The sequence below is a fragment of the Arvicanthis niloticus genome, chromosome 4 (genome assembly GCF_011762505.2).
Source record: "Arvicanthis niloticus isolate mArvNil1 chromosome 4, mArvNil1.pat.X, whole genome shotgun sequence".
In the NCBI taxonomy this organism is placed as follows: Eukaryota; Metazoa; Chordata; class Mammalia; order Rodentia; family Muridae; genus Arvicanthis; species Arvicanthis niloticus.
This window is the reverse complement of record NC_047661.1, coordinates 62,691,315-62,707,700: the sequence shown is the minus strand read 5'-3', so window position 1 is coordinate 62,707,700 and position 16,386 is coordinate 62,691,315. Positions and strand designations below refer to the sequence as shown.

General features: G+C 40.5%; 2 protein-coding genes across 2 annotated transcripts in view; one reads left to right on the top strand and one right to left on the bottom strand.

The window, feature by feature from the left end:
• The window catches only part of Plrg1 (pleiotropic regulator 1), a 17,237-nt gene extending 13,170 nt beyond the window's left edge, over window positions 1–4,067 (bottom strand). The window contains exons 1-5 of the mRNA XM_034501464.2: window positions 3,941–4,067; window positions 2,729–2,835; window positions 1,143–1,285; window positions 504–557; window positions 1–40 (exon numbers count right to left, since the gene is read on the bottom strand). The exon at window positions 1–40 is cut by the window's left edge and continues 51 nt beyond it. Of these exons, the coding sequence (XP_034357355.1) occupies window positions 1–40; window positions 504–557; window positions 1,143–1,285; window positions 2,729–2,835; window positions 3,941–3,949 (353 nt within the window). The 5' untranslated portion in view covers window positions 3,950–4,067. The remainder of the gene's footprint in view (window positions 41–503; window positions 558–1,142; window positions 1,286–2,728; window positions 2,836–3,940) is intronic.
• Window positions 4,068–9,349: 5,282 nt separating this feature from the next.
• Window positions 9,350–16,120, top strand: Fgb (fibrinogen beta chain). The gene is made up of 8 exons (XM_076932580.1): window positions 9,350–9,505; window positions 12,171–12,359; window positions 12,836–13,019; window positions 13,303–13,530; window positions 14,053–14,166; window positions 14,474–14,599; window positions 14,871–15,156; window positions 15,787–16,120. The coding sequence occupies exons 1-8, from the start codon at window positions 9,434–9,436 to the stop codon at window positions 16,016–16,018; spliced, it is 1,431 nt and encodes a 476-aa protein (XP_076788695.1). The 5' UTR covers window positions 9,350–9,433; the 3' UTR covers window positions 16,019–16,120.
• The last annotated feature ends 266 nt before the right edge of the window (window positions 16,121–16,386 follow it).

Sequence of the window (16,386 nt, the reverse complement as noted above, 5' to 3'; positions counted from 1 at the left end):
GGCATTCTTTGGATCTTAGTATCGGCGGTCAAGGCAACACCTGTTTACAACAACCTATGTTACATTCAGCTTGACTTTGCTTTTACTTTCTTATAATAAATACAGGTTAATACAGAGATCAAATTTGACTGAACCCAAGACAATGAAGTTAATTTTCTACTGATTCAGACGGTACATTCATAAGCAAACAGCAGTCATTCAAATATTAGCAGAATACTTCCAAGAGGAAATTAAGTTACTAAAGAAGTACACAATGACTGTATGCTCTACAAATATAAGGCTTTTTGTCCTCTGTCCAGTCATATTTGCTTCCCTAGTGCCAACCTGTCTATACATACACATGTGCACGAGTGAGCGTGCATGCACGCACACATGCACATGCATCTCTGCCATACATCCTCATATATTTAAATTTAGGTACCTGCACAACTGCCTAAGCCAACAGATAATACATCTGTGTAGACATATTGTCTACACATCTGTGCAGCCTTACTGTCACCTACCAGGTCCTGGTGGATATGGATGTGTACCTGTCACCAAATACTCAACATCTTGTCCTAAAACAAAAATAAAATAAGTTCATTGCCAGGGAATTTACCTTTATTCAAGTACTATCTTTTAAAAGGTATTATAAATATTAACTCAAGTTTCCCTTTCTAACTGTACAGAAGCCTCAGAAAGGCAGGGAGTTGATGGTTCTCCTTGTAAGCTGTTAACAAGTCAAGAAAGATCGTGTGCTTCTATCAAGCCATGCTGAGAACAGGGGCACCCCTCTCACTGACAACCTACTCTAGCTGTTTTTCACAGTAAATAGTTTCACATGGAATATTACATTTTCTTTGTTCATTATAGTTTTGTCTTTCTAAATTAAAGACGTCACAAACGGTCTCCCCACAGGTGAGGAATCAACTTCAGTTTTTCCCTGCAGACTCACTCACTGCAATCCTGTCCACCTCCTAAGAATCATAATCATACATTCTGTTTTCTAGTAAAAGTCACCACCAAAGCATCTAATTACTACTCTGATGAGCTCGTCAAAACTCCCACCGTAACAGCAACAAAGAATCAGTCCCCTCACAGTGAGGCACGAGGGAACTTTTTTTCTATTTTAACAATTCACTTGTAGCCCTGCTGGTTTTCACCTTGATTGGCCGGGTACTGCTTGTGAGGATAGGAATCTGCTGCGTTCTGCGGTCCCTTCTCCTTAAGGTTCTCTTTTGAAGTAGGCATGTGCAGCACAGGACCATACTCATTGCGAAGCTTGATTGCCATCTTCCGCTTGTGACTATTGAAAAATCATAAACATGAAATGCATCCTTAAATACTAGAAACACATTCGACAACGAAAATCTTCAGTTAGCCAGAAAACAAGCACAGAAAGAGCTACTGTACTTCATCTCACAGAGCCGGGATGGTCTTCAAGTTAAATAGTATTTTATTTAACAAATACAAAAGTTCAAAATTGATTTCCATACCAAATGGATTTACTTTACCTCACAATCTATCATGCAGTATTCATTTAAACCAAAGCAGGACCTTAGTTTGCAGCCCAATAAACACAAAACCTTTTTTGATGAGGCCTTGAGGGTCTAAGTGAATTAAAGACACAAACAAACTAATATATCTTTAAAAACGTTTTTAAATATCTAAATATAGCAAAATTATACAGACACCTTTGCTAGTACTCTAAAATGTCGGACTCAATGAAAGCACTAAATTAGCTAAGCATTTTAAAGAGAAATGTACTTAATATTACCTAAAAAGATAATCCACCTTATAAATTAAATATAAATGCAAATGAGAGGAATTAAGTAGATTATAAAGAAAGCAAAGGACAAAGAAATGCACTGCACACAGCACAATCCCAGACTAGGTTGTTGAGAACCAAAAATATGCCACTCAAAAGTCTTCCCTATACCAAGGAGCAAAGATGGGAGTAGAGGTACTGGGAGTACAGGTACTGGCCAAGTATAATTTCAGCACAAGAGTTTAAGAGCAGGAAGCTAAAAGCACACACAAAGTGATTCACTATAAATAAGAACATAGCAGGGATGCTTCTAATTACTGGGTACTAGAGTTACTTTTCTATTGCTATGAAAAACACCGTCGAGGCAACTTAAAAAAAAAAAAAAAAAAGGATTTAATTTGGGGGTCATGGTTCAAGAGGCTAGAGTCCTTGACCATCAGAGTAGGGAGCATGAGAGCAGGCAGGCAAGCATGGTGCTGGAGCAGCAGCTGGGAGCTTACATCTGATCACAAGCTGATGTGTGGGGTGGGGATGTGGGTCTGGACAAGAGGGAGGGAGGGAGGGAGGGACCAAGCAAGAGGGGAACTAACTGGGAATGGTGTAGGCTTTTGAAATCTCACAGCTTATCCCCAATGACACACCTCCTCTAACAAAGCCACACTTCCTAATCCTTCCAAAAACAGTTCCACCAACTAGAGACCAAGCATTTAAACACATGAGCCTATGGAGGCCATTCTCTTTCAAATCATCACACTGGGTATCTGTAAACTATAATTAGCTAATGATGATTTTACTGCAAAAGACAAGACAATAAAAAAATGAGTTAATGCAACTTATATTATGATAGGAAGCCAGTTACTACTGCCCAAGTATCCTGTGATTATCTGCACTTTTAAGACCTTTCAAAGTCCCCTTCTCTCTGCCTCTGTGCTCTTCTACCAATATTAAATACTTCAGCAACTGGAAAGGAATAAAGTTTACCTCTCTTCATCCAAAGGCACAGGTTTTCCATTATCAGCCACAAACATGTCATGGGTCCTCTTCAACGACCTGAACACCAGTGTGTGTACAGAATGCTTCTGTACCTCCTGTAAAGAAAAAACCAAGATCACACATCTAACTACAAGAAACCCATATACCCTAATCAACATTAGATTCATTATGTGCTTTATATGCTAAATATGTAGAAAGATATATACTCCTCAATATCTGTAACAAACTACAGCAGTCAACAACAAAGATGAGAAAGCTCCTGTCTGGCGACGGCTCTTAGAAAACTAACTGAATAATGCCTAGAATTTGCTCACTATTTAGTGAGCTAGTACCGTATCTGGCATGTAGTGTCCTCAAGAGACAACAGACAAAGATAAGCAAAATAATTCCGCATTTTGGAGGGCTCTATGAAAATAGGCAATGGGGTGACTCAGAGTGGGGGAAAGAATTGGTTGACATAATCAAGAAAGGTTTCTCTCAGGTGATAGTTAAGCAGAGGGAGACAGCCTTACACAGACTAGAGGGACAGTGCAAGCTGTGGGAAATGCCACTGCAAAGATGTTCAGGTAATTCAGAACTGCAGCAGTTGTGAACGCTGCGGGAGTGTGAGTTTCGAGGTGAGGTTTAGACCTCTGCCACCACCAACATTTTTACTCTATAACACTGGGACAGAAAGCAGCACTGAAGTACATTCCTTCAATGTGTTCGTTAATCATAAGCACTTGGGCCAGCTGGAAGCTACTGAATTACTAAGGGCAAAAGACGTAGGGCTAGATTTTTAGGACTGCAGTGGATCTGGAACGCAGTGGGTGGGATTAACAAGAACAGACAGACAAAATTAAGAACCGCAAGCTTTAATGGGGTAGACAGTGGAAATGACAAGAAATGAAGTAACAGTGGAAATGACAAGACAGCACGGACTAGCATCCCAGCCACGGTGAGTGCATCAGAAGCCCCGCCTCCGAGGAGAGGGTCAGATACCAAAGACAACACACGGACTGTAAGATTCCCTCAGGCTTCCCGCCGACTGAACCTCGGATTCGGGATGTCATAGGCCTTCCTCACACCCCGATATCCCAAGACTAACAGCTTTGGCTACAGTTTCTTTACCCAGATTCCCAGCACTTTAATCCTACATTTCCGTAGGCAAAGCAAAGCTCCAGAGACAAACTACTTCCGAATGTTCGAGCGTTACTTTACCTCCACCATGTCGCCGCCGTTTAATCTACTCCTCCAGCAGCGAAGAAACTCAAATGATAGACGCAGAAATCGCCGCCACTATTCTGCAGCTCCTTCCGGAGATTGGGGCTTGTCGCCGGACGTGACGCAAACTGCGCATGCGTATTGGCAACCCGCCGCGCAGGGGTCGAGGGGCGGAGTTTAGCGTTGAAGGGCGGAAGATAGGCGGAGTTGCGTGGAACCTCGAGGCGGAGAGTGGGATCTGGTCTGCTGCTGGGATGGACTGGGGCGGGGTTTGGGCGGGGATGGATGGCATCACCAGGCCAAGGGGCGGGTCTCATCAGAGTGGGCGGAGTCCCCTGGCTGAGTGCGGAGCTTCCAGCCAGAGCTAAGGGAGCGCGCCAGCCTTAAATCCCTGTTTAGGGGGCGGTACCTGCTTCCAGAATCTTAATGCTACTTAGAGGTTCTAAGCAAGCAGTTTTTCAGAAACAATTGAGAACTTAAGTTGTTTTTATTTTATTTAGCCTGATGCTAAAGTGTTGAACACGTTTTGTGCTTTAACCCAGGCAAAAGCTCTGGCTTATGATCAATTGCTTTCAAAACGTCTTCTATATTGATGCAGTTGCTATTTGCTATCTTAAGTAAGGCATTTTCACTAATTGTGCATCTTCCCGAACTGTGATTAAGTTCACTAATCCCGTCCTCAGAGAATACTGCGAATACTTTGAGAAGGGTGAAAATGTAGCGCAGGTATAGCAGTGTGAATCAGTACTCTCACTCAAATTATAGTTTAATTCATAAAAACATGAAGGTTTCGTTTTCAACCTGAAAATAGTCATTTCTAGTTTTTAAAAGTTTTGAACCTTAACGCCTGAGCCTACTTGTAGCCCACAAGTAGGTATTTATAAATTTAAATGTGAGTTTAGCCAAAGGATCTTATTTTCTGTAAAAGTGACTATTGTTTGTACACTTTGCAAGGAAATAGTAATAACCATAGAAAAGAAAATTTTAAATCACAAAACACTAAGGAAATGTAAGAAAGACCTTAATGTATCTATGTTAATATGACTGCCAGACAGCTCTCACTAAACTTGTTAGATACTTAGTCATCCTGAACACAACTTATGGACGAGGCTCATAACAGCAATCTACTGAGGTAAACCACACTAGGTTTTGCTCTTCTTACAGCTCTTGAATTTTGTCACCCATGTGAAAATTACCTTCTTAGATTAATAGAGAGCTTAGGTGACCCTATTATCTAGTTATGAGAGACATAAATGACATATATCATAGGCAGAATTCTTGTTCATATAGGAACCTGAATTTTTTCAGTTTGCCATGGCCTCCCTTTTCCTATTTTCTTGTTTTTGAAGGGATCCAGGATCTTCGGCTGGTTAAGAATCCTGGCCCAGAGGTGTTAGCATATGCTTTTAACCCCAGTACTGGGGAGGCAGAGACAGTCGGATCTCTGAGTTCCAGGTTAGCCAGGGCCAGAACTACATAGAAAAACAAAAAACAAAAAACAAAAAAACAAAAAGACTAAGATGCACATGGCTTTAAAATAAATAAAAACCCTGCTCTGGCTAACATTGCAAGCTGCCTTATATGGACAGTAGATGTCACTATGGTTCTTCATACAAGTGCCGAGGATTATTTTTTTTTTCTTTAAGCAAACGTGACAAATTATTTATGAATATAAATATGAATGCTGCCTTTGTATGTGTGAAAACAATCGTGCAGACTTTAAGGAAAGCCTTTCTTTATTAACCGAGCTGCTTTTTCATTCAGCAATACAACTCTTCTCAGTCTCCTTCTAGTGGTGTACCCTGTTGAGCAATGGTAGACGAGGCTGAGTGGGGCTCAGTACAACTGGGACAAGCAGAGGGCCTGACAGATTTAACTGAAGACTCAAAAGTCTAATCAGAGAAGTGCTATTGCTGCTAAACTGCATGCAATAGCTGAGTCTTCTCTCTGCACTGCTGCTGGGAATGAAAAACCAAGGCAGTGGACGTGATTCTTCCCTTACAGGTTCTAATTTGTTTAAGAGACTCCAATAGTGCTAGCATGGGGTTGGGCTAGCATACCCACTCTTGATCACCTGTAGTATCCATCATACTGACAGGACCACTGTAGTCCCACTCCTGAACTCCAAAGACGGTCACTAAACCTTTGTGGGTTTTGTTTTGTTTTGTTTTGTTTTGTTTTGTTTTGTTTTTGTCTCAACAGTAACAGAGAAGCGGCTTGTTCTTGCTGTGGCTCCTATGATTTGTATCTGGTCAGATAAGAAAATGCCCTCTTGTCCCTGCTCCGAAGGCTCCTTATCAGCTACGAATAAAGATCAACAGAGGTGTCAACAAAGGAAGCTGTCAGCAGAGACAGTGACCTCCTACTCTTCATCCCTGCCACAGGCCCTCTCCTACTGCAGGTCTCCAAGCCACACTGTTCTGATGTTTGTGTCAGAAGTTCAGCTTGGCCTTTCAACTCTTCATCTTACGTGATCGTTCAGGGAAACATGCTAAGAAGGCTAATAACTGTAAGGTTTGCAATCTTATGCCTGTGTAGACAAGCAGAGTCACTGATATGTTTTATTTGTTCATTCATCCTAGATAGATATGAAATACGCCAGGTGTAAGGTGTGTGATCCAAGCACTCATTGCTACTCAGCCCCTAGTTGCAAGTTCAGAAGCCCTTTTCATTGAATGTTTATATTCCCTCCAATGGTTGGTACCCAAATCACTGTGCAAAGCCTCCTCTCACTGTAGGGTTCAGCAGGTTGCTAAGGCTGACTTCTCTTTCCTGCCTTTCCCCATAAACCCATGGCCCCTTGTCTCCTTTGTTCACCAAACTATCCCACCCGCCACAAAGGAGGAGCTCAAAATGGCTGCTTAGTCCAGATTGCCTTGTGCTGTGTAGCTGAGGCCTCACATGAGCTGGAAAAAAAGTCACAAGAAAAAGTGCTTTGATAATCGGGGGTCACAAGTCTTTGTCTTCCGTGCTAGGAAGCCGCTGGGCAGGATGTGTCATCTGTTTTCTCTGTCACTGATTGACTGCCCTTGACTTACAAAACAAGGTCAACTGATGTGAGAAGAGCATTATTGGCTTAGCAAACAGCACTCCCTTCCCTCTCCACCAATGACAGCAGAGTGCAAAAGCACTTAAGCATTTCATTATATTTCTTCTCCTTGAAATGGAATGGTCTGTGTGGGACCATTAGACAACTCAGAGTGCTGTTTAACTGGCTGTAGCTCTAGAGAAAAAAAATGTTACAAGATATCTACATCCGTCACATGGATACCAACATTCACGCACACCCTGTATACCAGCTGAAAACTATAAATAAAAGAGGCAAGAATGATTGTACCCACCAGAGACACTGTAATAACCATAGATGAGCTGATCCCAAAAAGCAGCAACAGGAAACAGAAGGTCAGGTAAAATTCTATAGCTTGCACATACATCCCACGGGCACTGCGTTTTAGTGGGCACAAAACACGGCCTGTTGAGTTAGACTTGGTCAAGTCTGGTACCAGCACTTGCCACCTGTATGCCTGTAGGTGCTTGACCTCTGAGCCTCAATTTGATCATCTGTACAAAGTAGCTGTTTTAAGAATTAAATAGGATAAATGAACAGTAGCTAGACACATATCCATGAAGGTCAGTTCACGTATTTATTCCGTGATTAATGATTTGAATGTCTTGCTCCTCAGTGTATTCCCAGCCCCACCCACATTGCCTGTCCCTTTGGAGGTCCCCAGGCACTGTGTGGGGAATGACTGTTAAGTCTCAGAATGCCAGTCTAAGCAGCATGAGTAGGTGCTGAAGAAACTTTCATGTTGAACAAGATCTGCCTTATGTATGGAGAGATACTAAAAATGCACAGACTGACACAATGGTTGTCACTCTCACTGGGAGGTGACCTGTCAGAGACTGGAAATATAGTAATACGATACATCTCAAAAAATGATTGATCTTCTTCAACATAGTTCTCATAAAATCAGCAACAATATAAATGTCACAGTGATAAAATCCTGCCTAGATCATTAGGATGAGTTTTTTTTAATCGATTATATTTTGAAGGTACATCCTCATTCTCATTTTGATTAATGCACATATACAAATTTACTTTTACTGTCAGATTATATATTTTTATAATAAAAAATAAAGAATCTCTATGTATGCTTACTCATACTGACAAATGAAGCACAGGTTTGGAAAAAAAGTCATTGTTTTCCTGTATCTAAAGTCAGACTTTGTTTCAACAGACTAAGTTAAAAGAACTTGATATACTGTACTATCTAGAGAGGAAACCCAGTGTCTCTGTTTTACAACATTGTTTAAAATGCTCTCATGATCCAACCTCAGATCATTGGCTTTCTTTCTTATAAAAATATTTTGTACAGCTTACGAGAATGTTTTACTTTCCATAGAAAGCCCAGAAATAATTTTGAGCAAATGCACTTGCTGGAAAGTGAGTTGTTGACATTGGATCTCCTCTTGATTTGTGTAGGCGGAGGAGGACACGATTCTTACTACTGCAGAGAAATGAACAGATGAGACCGAAGCGGTGGCTTATGAGAAGTGACGAAAGAAAACAGATCACAGTTACTGTAGACCAACTAACTGAAAGAGACACATGGAGACTTCACATATGTTAAAATGATATCATCTCATCTAAATATAACACAAAATAAGCCATATAGCATAATGATAAAATGAAGCGTTAACTGTGTATTACATTATTATAATGATGATCTTGATTTTGTGGTCTACAATTTATTGATATCATAATAGTGTTTAAAATTTATTTAAAAATTTAACCACTAAATAAAGGGCAAAGTACAAAAGCTAATCAGGGCAGAAATAGAGAGTACTGGGCTTCCCCCCCCCCCCCCCTTTCTGGAATGCTTGTCTATCTCAGCAGAGAAAAACGGCTATTTTATAATCCTGATTAAAATCTGCAAGAAAGGATAGGCCATGATGATACATTAACTCTTCACTTCAACAGCCTCTTTCCAAAGTGTACATGCAGCTACCTCAAAGCCTGAGCCTGCATGTATCTCTTTACTGAGGTTATAGTTTCCTGGAGCCCCTGCTGAGTAGGTCAGTTTTGTTTGAATTAAACCTTTTCCTCACACATCCTTTGTGAACTCCTGTAGCATTCACACTATTATGAGACCTCCGACACGGGGCTCCCTTCAGAACGTCCCTGTTTCCCATCATTTGCTCTGACTCAATGATTCGAAGAACCGCCCCCCCCCTCCCCCGTCCGTGTCCACATTGGGCCAGCAGTGAAGAACTGTCTGCTAGGTAAATAAGGCTTGCTGGGAAGATGTTGCTCAAGTGATAAAGTGGTTCAGCCAACAAGTGAACCAAAATGTCAACTATTAACCAAAGGGAGGTAACCATTCCTGAAGTCATACCTGGGAGAGGACCCATTATATATAGGATCGGCAGTTTCCCAGCTAAGTCTGCAGGCAAAGGGCAACTGCTTGGAATTTCGGAAACTCTGAAACCATGAGACATCTATGGCTGCTGCTGTTGTGTGTTTTCTCAGTTCAAACTCAAGCTGCTTCTGACTACGACTTGGTGATTTTTTTTTTTTTTTACCGATACCATAGTGATACTAATATTAATGTAAAATTGTACATATTATACATACAGTTCCACAGACCTGTATGTATGAAAGCAAAGTCATGTGTTATTTTCTGGTTGATTCATTTCTCCAGGGTGAAGATGGCTTAATGTGAAATGTGTTTTTTTCTATCTTGTTATTCTAATTCTGTCAACTTTCACTCAGTTCTTGAAGTACATTATTATGATTTTAGTGATAATTGTTTTAATCTATAGGTTCTATGATGGTAATTTATTAGTATTTTGAAAGACAAAAACTATGATAGATTGTTCACTCTTTGCTGAATAAGATAATATATAACTCTTGAGACAATTGAATATGAATAAGAATTACAATTTTAAAATCAGAAAATACATTTTTGGCATTTTTCAGATTAAAAGATTATAGCGGAGGCAGTGCTTGCTGTTGTTGGTATATAACATAACCTTTTCATGTGTAGAAGTGATTTTCTTCATGTTATTTACCTTTTTTTTTGAAACAGGGTTTCACTTTGTAGCTCCAGTTGGCCTCAAATTTGTGCCAATCCTCCTGCCTCAACTTGTTTGTTTGAGACAGGGTTTCACTGTATAGCTCTGGCTGTCCTGAAACTGTCTATTTAAGACCAGGCTGGCCTTCAACTCACAGTTAGCTGCCTGCCTCTAACTCCTGAGTGCTGGGACTAAAAGCATGGGCTACCTGGCTTGTCTCAGCCTCTTCGTTGCTCATATAACAGACTTGAGCCACCATAGTGGCTCCAAGTGTTACTTTTGCCAACTTATTATCAGCATTATTTTGATGTCATAAAAAATTAGAAGTACGTTTAAGAAAATAGTTTAAATTCTGTTACTGAATGTACCCGGATGAAACTGTAGTGTATTGTGTACAGTAGAAATAGGAATACACATCAGTATTGCAATGAGTTGATTCACTGTGAACCATTTAGATTAAAGGGTATGTAAGCATTCAGAATATATGACCATACAAATAAGAAGAAAAATATCTAGGTATGGTAAGAAAAGTGTAATGGGATTAAACACATTTAGGTTCCTTTTCATAAATTACTTCAAAAGTGCTTTCGGATTCTTACTAATTAATCCTTTAGATTAAGCTCCCATGTGGGTTTCCTGGCTTTAATTATTTCTGTAAGAACTCTTTCCTGTTTGTTCCCATTGGTTCTTTCAGTGTTTGTCATTTATTTTCTTTAGTGAAGCCAGACAATCTCACTTCTGTACAACATTCTAAAACAAACAAGCCAGTAGTTTCCTTTTCCCATAACTGTATTTGCAGTGAACAAAATCACATATCATTAGGTTTGTGTTACAGCTGACAAGGTCTGATGAAGACCATGGCTTTAATATGAAATATGTATATGCTCATGAATGTTCACCCATTAAAAATATAGTATATGTACCTATACCTACACACACCACACACACACACACACACACACACACACACACACACACACACACAAGGGAGGGGAGAGATAAACTAGTAATTAAGCAGGGACTGCCGCCAGACTATCAGGGTTTCAATTTCCTCACCTTCCCTCTGAATGTAAAATAATGTAATGACTTAATGAACAAATGAGAGTAAAATGTAGCTTGTGTGGTGACTTAGATGCACACAACTGGGCTACTGTCTCCGGTTTTGTTGCTTCTTCATCTGCAAATACAACTCTCAGAGCAAAACTACTGAAATAATCATTAACACATTTAATCCATGTCAGCCTTCATGTCGGATCACACCTCTTCCACTTGACCATCTTTGAAGGAGTTTTAAAATAGCAAGTAATCTTTAATTCAGTCTGTAAACTCTAAAAATTACTGTAAGTGTGGGACTATCATTATGTCTGATAAAGGATGAGGGGGATTTCAAAAGAATAGCTTAACATAATTTTCTTTGAATGTTGAAACAGTAGAGAAGTATCTTTGAAGTATTTGAAGTATGACCACAGTGAAAATAGTAGTAAGAACGTGCACCAAGTTCAGTTCTGAAGGTATCACAAGTTAAAAAAAAATCTTTACAATAATCTCATAAGGCATATACAAGACATGGTTGTTCTTATTTTCTAAATTTAAAAAACTGAGTCGTGAGTAAAGTAACTTGGCAGAAGTGCATGACAAGACTGGAACCCAAGCAGTACCTTACTCCACACCATCTTAATTCTCTGTAACATGTTAGGGTCAAAATTGTCTTATTACTGAAAATTTGTCTTTAAATAGACCGTCTTTTCTCAAATATGATCAAATAAGACTCAGTCTGATCATCCATTTTTAAAGGTTAAAACTTGGGGAAATGATTATGAATTGGAGGAACTTACTCACTCAGATGGCATGAGAATATTCATTCTTTCTGATAGTCTAGATTCCTGACAGTTCCGTGTGTTCCAAAGCTTAAATTTCACAATCTAGAGTTGATTTGTCTTAGCCTCATGCCCACTCCTTTCTTATAAAAGCTTTAGACTGTAGCTTTGTGTGTCTTCGATCCTCCATCTGCTTGAAGAGACAAAAATAACCCGATGTGGCCAGTGGGGTAGCAAGCCATCAGGCTTGTGCTACCTCAGCTACAAAGCATGAGTGTGGAATAGTTACCTCTTCTCTAACCTTGCATTTTTGTCCTGCCTGGTTCCTACGGGAGGAGTTGGATGCCCGTGGTCACCGACCTATTGACCGGAGAAAGGAAGAGCCTCCTAGCCTGAGACCTGCCCCTCCTCCTATCAGTGGAGGTGGGTATCGAGCCCGTCCAGCCAAGCCTGCTGCCAGCCAGAAGAAAGTGGAACGAAGACCCCCCGATGCAGGAGGCTGTCTTCATGCTGACACGGATATGGTAGGAACAGTCATGATTTTTGCAGGGTGGGTCTCCAGTGCAGAAAAAAAACTTAATATGTCATGGATCAACATCTCTATCTTGCTGTTTTGGATATTTAAGAATTAAAATTCAAAATATGAACTCCATAGGGTCCTTTTTTTTTGCACTTACCCTTCTTTTATTGGGCCTTGGGTTTGGACCCAAGATAACAAAGTAGGGTATTTTGGCATTGCCTTTAATTTTGTATTTTGCCTACTTCCTTCATATGAGATAGGTAAAATTTTCATAGCCTGATTCCATAGCCCCCGCCTCCGTGGAAAAGATCATTTCTGTTCTTTATAAGCATTCACTGATAATTCTGAAGTTTTGATCTTCCATGAAGAAAGTGAATATTAAGTTTTTTCATTGACTCATGAGATCATGAAAGTCTCCCTAATGTCCATTTTTTAACAAATATCTACCATTCTAATGCCTGCTATTTTCTTTGTTGACAGGGAGTGCTGTGTCCTACAGGATGTATATTACAACAAACTTTGACAAGCCAGGAAAGGCCAATCAAGAACAGTATTGCCGAGTTAAACAATAACATACAGTCTGTTTCTGAGACCTCCTCTGTCACCTTTCAGTACCTGACTCTGCTAAAAGACATGTGGAAAAAGAAACAGGCACAAGTTAAAGGTAGCCATCCTGGGGGTTCTACCTAACTCATTTATAAAATTGAAACTGCTAACTGAGTATATACAATCATGTGCAGTTAACCATCCACGGATAACGAGCACTTGCTTTGATTTCTGTCTGTCCCTGCTTATCCTGGGTCCTCCCTCAGGAACGTTCATGTTTAATTTGCCAGACAATCTCAAGTATTAGTCTTGGTACCACTTTCACTACAATGAAAAACGTAGTTAGATATACTTTTATAGGCAAAAATGCTGACCACTCCTGTATTGTTTTGGCTTTCCAGATAATGAAAATGTCATAAATGAGTATTCCTCCATTCTGGAAGATCAGAGATTATATATTGATGAGACTGTGAATGATAATATACCCCTTAATCTTCGTGTGCTCCGCGCAATCCTGGAGGACCTGAGAAGCAAAATACAAAAATTAGAGTCTGACATCTCTGCTCAAATGGAATACTGCCGAACTCCATGCACCGTCAGCTGCAACATTCCGGTGGTATCTGGGAAAGGTAACTAGTTAGTAAATACATTTCCATAGAGTTCCAGAAAGTCTAACCTTCATAGGGACTAAAATGTGAGCAGAATAGATTTTCCCCAACAGAATGGAATGATATTCTAGCATATCACGGCTATATATCACAGCTATATCCTGGATGTGCAGTATTCTGCCTTGACTGACTACTCTGCCTAGTTCTGCTGAGCAGATTAGAATATAATGAGCATGGGCATTCCGGGCCTCTAATGTTTGTATGCATGTGCTTGTATGGCAGGACAATGGAAAGATGGAAAAGTTTCCTCATCCTGTGTGCTCTATTTGTAGGAACAGGAGATTAAAAAGAGCTCTGTCATTCACTTGATATAATTCCTTAAAACTTAGTTTGATTTTCAGTCAAAAGAAGGTCCTAGAGCATTATGCTCAAAAGTTTATGATAAATGGTCCTCTGTACCCAGTGGAACAATCGTGTTCAAGAATGCATAGCTGCAAGCTCTGTTACTGTCCCTGAACATAATGCATCCTTGTATTCTTGCAGAGTGTGAGGAGATCATTAGGAAGGGAGGAGAGACATCTGAGATGTATCTCATCCAGCCTGACACCTCCATCAAGCCATACAGAGTATACTGCGACATGAAAACAGAAAATGGAGGTAAGCAATGCTCAGTGGCTCACCTGTCATTCTGTGAGCATCCAGGATGATGGGAAACAACACAGGTGGCAAGGAACCACTTGATTTGAAAGAACCTTGATGCATGCATTAAGGTGCCGTGCAGCGCTTGATATTTCCAAATATTTTAAGAGTCCTCCCTTCATGCTTACTTTCTCATCACATTTACTCAGAGAACCGACCATAAGGAGGCATAAGATAAAACAAATTGACAATAAGTTCAGGCTTTTCTTTCAGAGTAATGGTATTACTGGTTACCTTAGGCTAATTTTATTTCTCTCAACTAAAGGATGGACAGTCATACAGAACCGTCAGGATGGCAGCGTAGACTTTGGCAGGAAATGGGACCCATACAAAAAAGGATTTGGAAATATTGCGACCAATGAAGACACGAAGAAGTACTGTGGTTTGCCAGGTAAAGACTGCAAGTGAAAAATCAAATCCTTCTATTTTAATGAAGTTTTTGTTCTCAGTCAAAAACATCAAGAACAGGGAGTCTGTTTTAAAATTTTTAGGATGCTAATAGGAATTTAACTCTACACACACATACACACACACATACACACATGCACATACTAAATAAATGGTAAAATCATTCCAATGTGAGAGCTAGAGGTCTGGGGGAAAGCGGTGTTTGGTTGCCGGAGGCTTCACTTATGCTGATGTTTTATATCCATTTTCTCTAGGTGAATACTGGCTAGGGAATGATAAGATTAGCCAGCTCACCAGGATGGGACCCACAGAACTTCTAATCGAAATGGAAGACTGGAAAGGAGACAAGGTGAAGGCACATTATGGAGGCTTCACAGTGCAGAACGAGGCCAGCAAGTATCAAATTTCAGTGAACAAGTACAAAGGAACTGCTGGCAATGCCCTCATGGACGGGGCTTCTCAACTGGTGGGGGAGAACAGAACCATGACCATCCATAACGGCATGTTCTTCAGCACTTACGACAGGGACAATGACGGCTGGTAAGCACTGGGGTCTTAGTTCCTATCTTGAAATTCCCCACGAATGCCATTGCCTAGCACCATGGCCGTACCGAATGCTCTAAACAACTGCCCAGACTTGGACACTTAAAGTGTATCAGGCAGCCCCCGTCCTGAGCTCCTTACCTATCAATGGAAAGCATCTTAGCTATAAGGCAGACATCCTTAGTTTCATCTTTCAGCATTAGTTTCATCTTTTGAAGTTTAGAGATATGAATTTACCCTAAGGCAGACAGATACTGGAAAATAGACCTGTAGCCAGAGTACAACTCTGAGTTTTGTGTCTCTATATAAACCTCTGTGTTTTCGTTCACTAACACACCTCCTGAAGCTATCCTTTCATATCTCAGTGTCTCTCCTACTGCAATATCAGAAGAGTTATTGTACAATAAAACAATTCAGTCTCTTCATGATTAGGCCAGATAGACCCAGCTCTCTCCCTTCTATGCTATAGGGCAGAGAAGAACCTTGCTGTAGTTGGGCTTTACATACAGGACTCAAGGGAAAGAGTTCCACACACAACTGAGTACAGGACTTCCATGTGTGCTCCCCAAAGAACTGAATTGACAGTGGTACTCGTATGGATCATAACTCAAATTCCTCTCCTTTCAGGGTAACTACAGATCCAAGAAAGCAGTGCTCAAAAGAAGATGGTGGTGGCTGGTGGTATAACAGATGCCATTCAGCCAATCCAAATGGCAGATACTACTGGGGTGGCCTTTACAGCTGGGACATGTCCAAGCATGGCACAGATGATGGTGTGGTATGGATGAACTGGAAGGGATCGTGGTACTCATTGAGGAAGATGTCTATGAAGATCAGGCCCTTCTTCCCACAGCAATAGTCCCCTAAGCATAGACTTTCACTCCTCTATGTCTGACATTTTTTACATTATGTTATTGGATTTTTCTTTGATACATTATATCCATTAAAGCTCAAAACAATGGTTGAGTATGTCTCTCTCTTTTTTTGGGAGGGGGAGGGGGGACGATATAAGATAAAGACATTAAAAACACATGGATTTCCTTTGTATTCTTTTCATTTTACAATTTTACTTTTATTATTTTTAATTATGTGAATATGTGTGGGTACATGCACACAAGAGCAGGAGCCTGCAGAAACCAGAGGGGTCAGATCTTCCCAGAGCTGGGGTTACAATGGTGGTGAGCCTCCTGATGCGGTTGTAGGGAACTGAAGTCAGGTTTCATTTCT

Bases quoted from the DNA above. Each gene is read 5' to 3' on its own strand.
- Fgb (XM_076932580.1), top strand. From the start codon at position 9,434: ATGAGACATCTATGGCTGCTGCTGTTGTGTGTTTTCTCAGTTCAAACT. The intron at 9,506-12,170 runs GTGATTTTTTTT...TTCCTACGGGAG, and splicing joins CTGCTTCTGACTACGACTTG to GAGTTGGATGCCCGTGGTCA. The intron at 13,531-14,052 runs GTAACTAGTTAG...GTATTCTTGCAG, and splicing joins TCCGGTGGTATCTGGGAAAG to AGTGTGAGGAGATCATTAGG.